General features: G+C 32.4%; 1 protein-coding gene across 2 annotated transcripts in view; it reads left to right on the top strand.

The window, feature by feature from the left end:
- The window catches only part of LOC132548267 (pyruvate dehydrogenase (acetyl-transferring) kinase isozyme 3, mitochondrial-like), a 29,901-nt gene extending 24,847 nt beyond the window's left edge, over nt 1-5,054 (top strand). For both annotated transcript variants that reach the window (XM_060212118.1, XM_060212117.1), the window contains exon 12: nt 923-5,054. In XM_060212118.1, coding sequence (XP_060068101.1) covers nt 923-1,081 — 159 coding nt within the window. In that variant the 3' untranslated portion in view covers nt 1,082-5,054. The remainder of the gene's footprint in view (nt 1-922) is intronic.
- The last annotated feature ends 1,048 nt before the right edge of the window (nt 5,055-6,102 follow it).

Below are 6,102 nucleotides of genomic sequence, written 5' to 3' on the forward strand. Positions count from 1 at the left end.
TCTGAGGATTGGGGATGACAGTATTTGAATTGCCCTCTCTGAGGATTGGGGATGGCTATATTTGAATTGCCCTCTCTGAGGATTGGGGATGGCTACATTTGAATTGCCTTCTCTGAGGATTGGGGATGGCTACATTTGAATTGCCCTCTCTGAGGATTGGGGATGGCTACATTTGAATTGCCCTCTCTGAGGATTGGGGATGGCTACATTTGAATTGCCCTCTCTGAGGATTAGGGATGGCAATATTTAAACTGCCTTGTCTTAGGATTGGGAATGGGTACATTTGAATTGCCCTGTCTGAGGATTGGGGCTGGCTATAGGGGATGACAGTATTTGAATTACCCTGTCTGAGAACATTAGGTAGATATATATGAATTACCCTACCTAAAAATTTGGGACAACATTATTTGAATTATCCTATCTGAGAGCAGGGGATGGATACATGGGATGGCTATATTTTAATTATCATGCTTTAGAACTGGGAATGACTTTATTTGAGTTACACTGCCTGAGGATTGGAGATGACCTTAGTGAATTACCCTATCTGAGGGCTGGCGTTTGCAATATCATGAATCACTCTGCCTGAGGGCTGGGAGTAGACATAACTAGAGATTTTGTTCTGCATGAAATTGTGTAATTTCAATCAATCAATACTCAATTTACCTTCAACAGAAAATGTAATTTCTTTACAGGTGATATTACAGGTGATACCTGGCAGTGTTTCTGAGTGTTTACCTGTGAAATAAGTACATATACTTTATGTTTTTCTCTGATGCCAGAAGTGTTTCCATCTGAAAGATGTTGATATACAGAGGATGTGTTTACCTATGAAATAAAAGAATAACTTATTTATATACAAGATAGGTTGATAATGTGAACAAGTGTTTACCTGAGAAATAAAAGTGTAATTTTTTGTTCACAGGTGATGTCTGACAATGCTAATGAGTGTTTACCTGTATATAACACGACAGCATCTCGAATGTACCAGTCTGATGTATCAGTATCTGATTGGAGCTCAAACAAACCCTGGCACGACTCCCATCCGCGAGGCTTCTCCACTCATGCTAAAAAAGTACAGTAGTTCAGTAATGGAGGTCCTTCAGGTGACTTTTGAAAGGTGTGACAGGGTTAACAAAGTTATTTCGCTTTTGCAGTTTATCGCTAGATTCATGTTTGGAACACATGGTTTTTCTTATGTCCATATATGGGTTCTTAACAATTTATTTATCTGATCATGAAGATATAATTATATGTCTAGTGTGACTTTTCAGGGACCTGTGAATTCAAGTGTCCATGGCTTAATATTTATCAGTATATGGTAATGCCACTGTATGGTACAGAATCCACTTGGTATCAATAATGGCAGGTTTTTACCAGTATACAAGCATTTAAAATTCATGGAATTTAATTTGAGTTGAAAGCAATTGAAACTCATTTTCTGTGAAATTCTATATTTATAGATAGTCATTATGTGTATTGAACTGCTGTCATTTGGCATAGAAATTGTGTAAAGTAAACATTTGTGTATCTGGCTGTATATGTCATGTTTTGTTCTGGTATATATCACATAGGGTAATTAAAACATCCACGTTTAAACTGAGATTCTGCTGAATTCAACTACAGTATAGGCTTCCATCTATAATATATAGTGTCGGTTCGTGTAAAGTTACAGAAGAAAAATATCATTTTTAATTTTACATATGCATTTCCTTTCTAATTGAATTGACTCCAAGTTAGTAAATCTAGATCCGTGGGATGTAGGTTATGTATATCCCTGACATGCTCAAATGTTATTGCCCTTTTAAAATTACAATTTTGTTTTGTTTGTTTTGCTGGATTGTATGGTCCAGCGAAAAGCCAGGGTAATTTTGAGGCAGAGTCTTCATGTAGTCGCTCAAGTGGAAACTGACCTAAAAATCATACATCTGCTTTGTACATAGTTGAGCCATGGACATTTGCTAATTCAGGAATTTAGTTGTTTTGCCATTAGAAAGATGTTATCAGCTTGAAGTGTGTTATGATCTAGAGATGGAGGGTGCAGTTGCTTGTCATTGTAATGAAATGTATTCATGAATATTTTTTACCACTTTTTATGTTTGTTTGGATTGTTTATTTTTACTCATTTTTAGTTGAAAATTAACACATATTTTGACATCATGAAAAATGCAGTGATTAAAAATATTAAAATATGATGCATTAAAAAATAACCTAACAAATTTTGTTTAAAGCTGAACTGTAGCATTTTTCTTTGTTTTCATGTATTAGCATTTCTGATATGATACAACAAAAAAGGAAAACTAGAAGATATTGTTTAAAATAATAGCATACATTTGTATATAGCAGTGTTTCCATTCATTATTTTACATCACTGAGTGATAAATATAATTGTATTAACTATGTAATGGAAATTTTATTAAAAATTTGTCAACAGTTGATGGGACTTAATGTCACCAAGGTTAGTAAAACCTTACCTGATAAGCATTGCTCTGTTGTCACTAGTTTTCGTAAAAAATGATATTTAAGTAATTAAATGTTTGATAATTTAAGGATGTGGTGTCAAGATTTAATTTATGACAAGGTAAAATGAGGAGCATTTTGCTAGACTGATACAAAATCTCATTTGCCTATACTTCCATTCTAACCTCATATTCCTTCTGTGACCTCAAAACACACATGATGTTATGAAAGGAAAGTTCCAGCAAGTCACATATTCCTTAGTTGTATTACATGTTCTTATATAACAAAGATTACTGGTATTAGTGATATTACATTGGTTATAAGATGTAAATAACCAGTACAAGTGACATACAGCACACATGTTTATTGTAGCCACATCAGTCATCAGTAATTATGCATCTTGAAAACTATCTTTGATCTATATGTATTCATCACATCAGTGTGTTGGTTTTTAACTTATTTTAACTCCAGGTTTCATCCTGAAATAAGGATGCCTCAGTCATTAATTAAGCTACACTCATTTGTTATAATACTATATTTATAGATGTCTACAACATGTTTCACAAACATTTTTTATTTAAAACATTTACGGTACAATTTCCCCACAATTCTGCTTCCCTTGAGCAAACTTGATAAAAACATCATGGTCTTATGTGATGTTGATTTAGTGTGCCAGTACTGTATATAATGTAGTAATCTCTTTGTATAAATTTAGGTAGAGATGTTAAATTATCTTTATTAAATGGACATATATATAACTATCATTAGTCTATTGTGTACTTCTCTCAACAACTTTTGAAAAGTGAGTGTAACTGTACAATAAATGTTTTCATTACATCTTAAATAATTTTGAAATGAGTGTTGATCTCTTGAGTGATTTTGTGTGATAATTCTAAGTTATTTAAAAGAAAAATAAATAGGATACCATATTTTCTGGACTATAAACCACACCCGAGGATTAGCCGCAGGGCTGGAATTTAGCAATTTTTTTCTATTTGATCCACATACATGACATACCATAATAAAACATTAACATAAGTTTGCAAATGAATTATATTTACATGTCCCTCCAAAAAAACCATGACACAATATTTTTATGTTATGTGTGGTTGACACCATGAAAAGTTTTGTCCTTATTAAAAAATGGAAATATCTGAAAAACCAACATATAAGTATTGCAAAAATGTTGCATTTGTGGATTTCATTCTTTTTTTAGCAGACTTCATACTCCGTTGATGGACTATAATAGCCCTTTTACACTATAGATGGATTTTAAAAGTGTAGTGATAATTAGAGAAGTGAACTATAAATTAAAAAATCAATACTTAACTTTGGAATCAGTTTGGCTGAATTTTGAAAAAAATATGTCTGAAATGTGTCGTGAGATTTATGGACCACAGCGTTGTTTTCAAGAATAAGACTATATTTTTGAATCCCGGTGAATATCGATATATGGCATCTATCAGTAGTATGTATTTTAAGTGGAGAGTGAAGCAGCAAGGTAGTATATGTTATGTATAGAGAATGTATGGAATGTTGTATGCAGTATAATTTGTATGGTAAGTTGTATGAAGTATGGGTTTGGTATGCTGTTTGGAGTGTTTGTATATATGTTAAGTAGTAAATAAAGTAGTATAATTTTAATACATGAGATGTACATTTACTGTACAAAATATATACATTAGTGTATATTGTTCAATATACTTAAAAATCAATAGCTTAGTACTAGCCTGCTAGACAAAGAGGAAAATGACCATTTTGTTACAAAAATTAAAAAAAAAGAAAGAAAAAGAAATCTTAGTAAATATTCCACACAATCATATTTCCATGTGCTTTTAAGTTGAAAGATATGAAAGCACTTATAAATATTACATCAGAATATGAGACATGTTGTATAAAAATAGTTGTACACTAGCTTCCCATTTTAACTACTGGTAATGGAAAATCAAACATGCTTTTATTTTTAAATATTACGGTACTTCATGTTGTAAAATGATAATAATCCAATTCTTACAGCCCGAAGATCGGGCCTAATCATGTAAAAAATGTTTGGATGATAGTTTCAAAAAGAGTCCCAGGCAATACACAGTGAATTACAATAGTGTATATTAGGAGTGTTTATGTATAAAATGTGTATTTATATATTTGTATGTATTGACTTTCACATTACATGTTTAAACACTGTGTGTCAGGAGTTACAGCCATATCTTCTGTATGATTTTATGATGTGCAGTATGTAGGATTTGTTGTGTAATGGTAATACCATTTATTAGAGTATTGCATAGTCACCCAGTTGTTTTGTTTATATGTCTGAATTCAGTACATACGTATTACATTGTTTTTGTATATCTATGGTGATATACTTGATAAGACTCCTCCCGATGTCTAGTCCCGTTCCCAATGATCTTGCTTTCCCTCTGGATAGGATGTACTTGATATCTACCCAACACATCTTTCATTTCAATATCAAACTCCAGCATATACATACTTGTGTTTCAACCTTTTGAATAATGCATAGATGTCTTAGCAAAATGATGGTTATCAAATATTGATATTACATCAACCTTATTTTAAAATAAAAATGGAGTTTATAAAAATTGGTCTTGTTTTTTGTCTCTGAAATGGAATCATATTAGTCTTGTTATAGAGTAAGGTGGTAATAACAACCCTGTTTCAGTCTGCATTTTATACATGTCTGTTAGTCTATCAGATTATTTTTCATCACTCTAAATTGACTGCATGGAAAGGAACTATTAGATGTTTTAAGCTGGTCTTCCAGTCCCAAGTATCATGATATTTGTAGGTTTAAAATATTTAAATTACTGACAGATTTTGATGAAAATTACAAATGTACTTGTATATTTGAATAATTGGACAAGTTTGAATGTGAATGTGATAGGGTCAAAGCTCAATCTTGTGGTCCCTAAGAGGCATTGGTTCTTTTGACAGACTTGTCAATAGAGAGGAATTCAGTCATATTTTCAAAATATCACATTGCTGATTTGCCTTTTAATTTCCAAATAACCATTGCAGATTTTTGACACAAATGGTAATTGATATTTGATTTTGTGAACCATCAAAATAATGTTTCTTTGATCAAGCAAAGTGCAAATGACTCAGTGTTGATGACAGTTCACCTTGGAGAATGGAAAAAAGGGTGAAGTCAATTATCTAATTGCCCATGTGCATTTCGTCCCAATAGCAGTCCTTTGTAACATCCAATCGGGGACAGAATGGAAGAAACATTAACCTTTCCTCAGACTGCCTGTAGCTGAAGAGTAATCGACAACAGAGTAATTTGGAAGTGACTATGAAAACGTTTAAGACAGTTAATACAGTGTAGTCATATTTTAGCACTTCAGCCCTTTAAATCAAGCAAGCTGAAAATAATTTCAAAACGTTTTCTTCAGGTTTGCAATGTTAGTGGAATAGAATTTTTCAAAATACAACCAGTGACCAAGTTTTAAACAAAGCCTAGCTGAATTGTCAACAGTACTTTTCTACCATGTACTATATTATTTAGTCTATAACCTGTTTACCATCTCATCACAATTTTCAACCTTAGCGTACATAGCACATTTATACAGCCAAAAAAGTTGGTTGATCCCTTACCCTCTCATACACTATGTACGTCGATGCTAGTAC

The sequence above is a fragment of the Ylistrum balloti genome, unplaced genomic scaffold (genome assembly GCF_031769215.1).
Source record: "Ylistrum balloti isolate Yb309-2 unplaced genomic scaffold, AGI_CSIRO_Ybal_v1 Utg370006, whole genome shotgun sequence".
Lineage (NCBI taxonomy): Eukaryota > Metazoa > Mollusca > Bivalvia > Pectinida > Pectinidae > Ylistrum > Ylistrum balloti.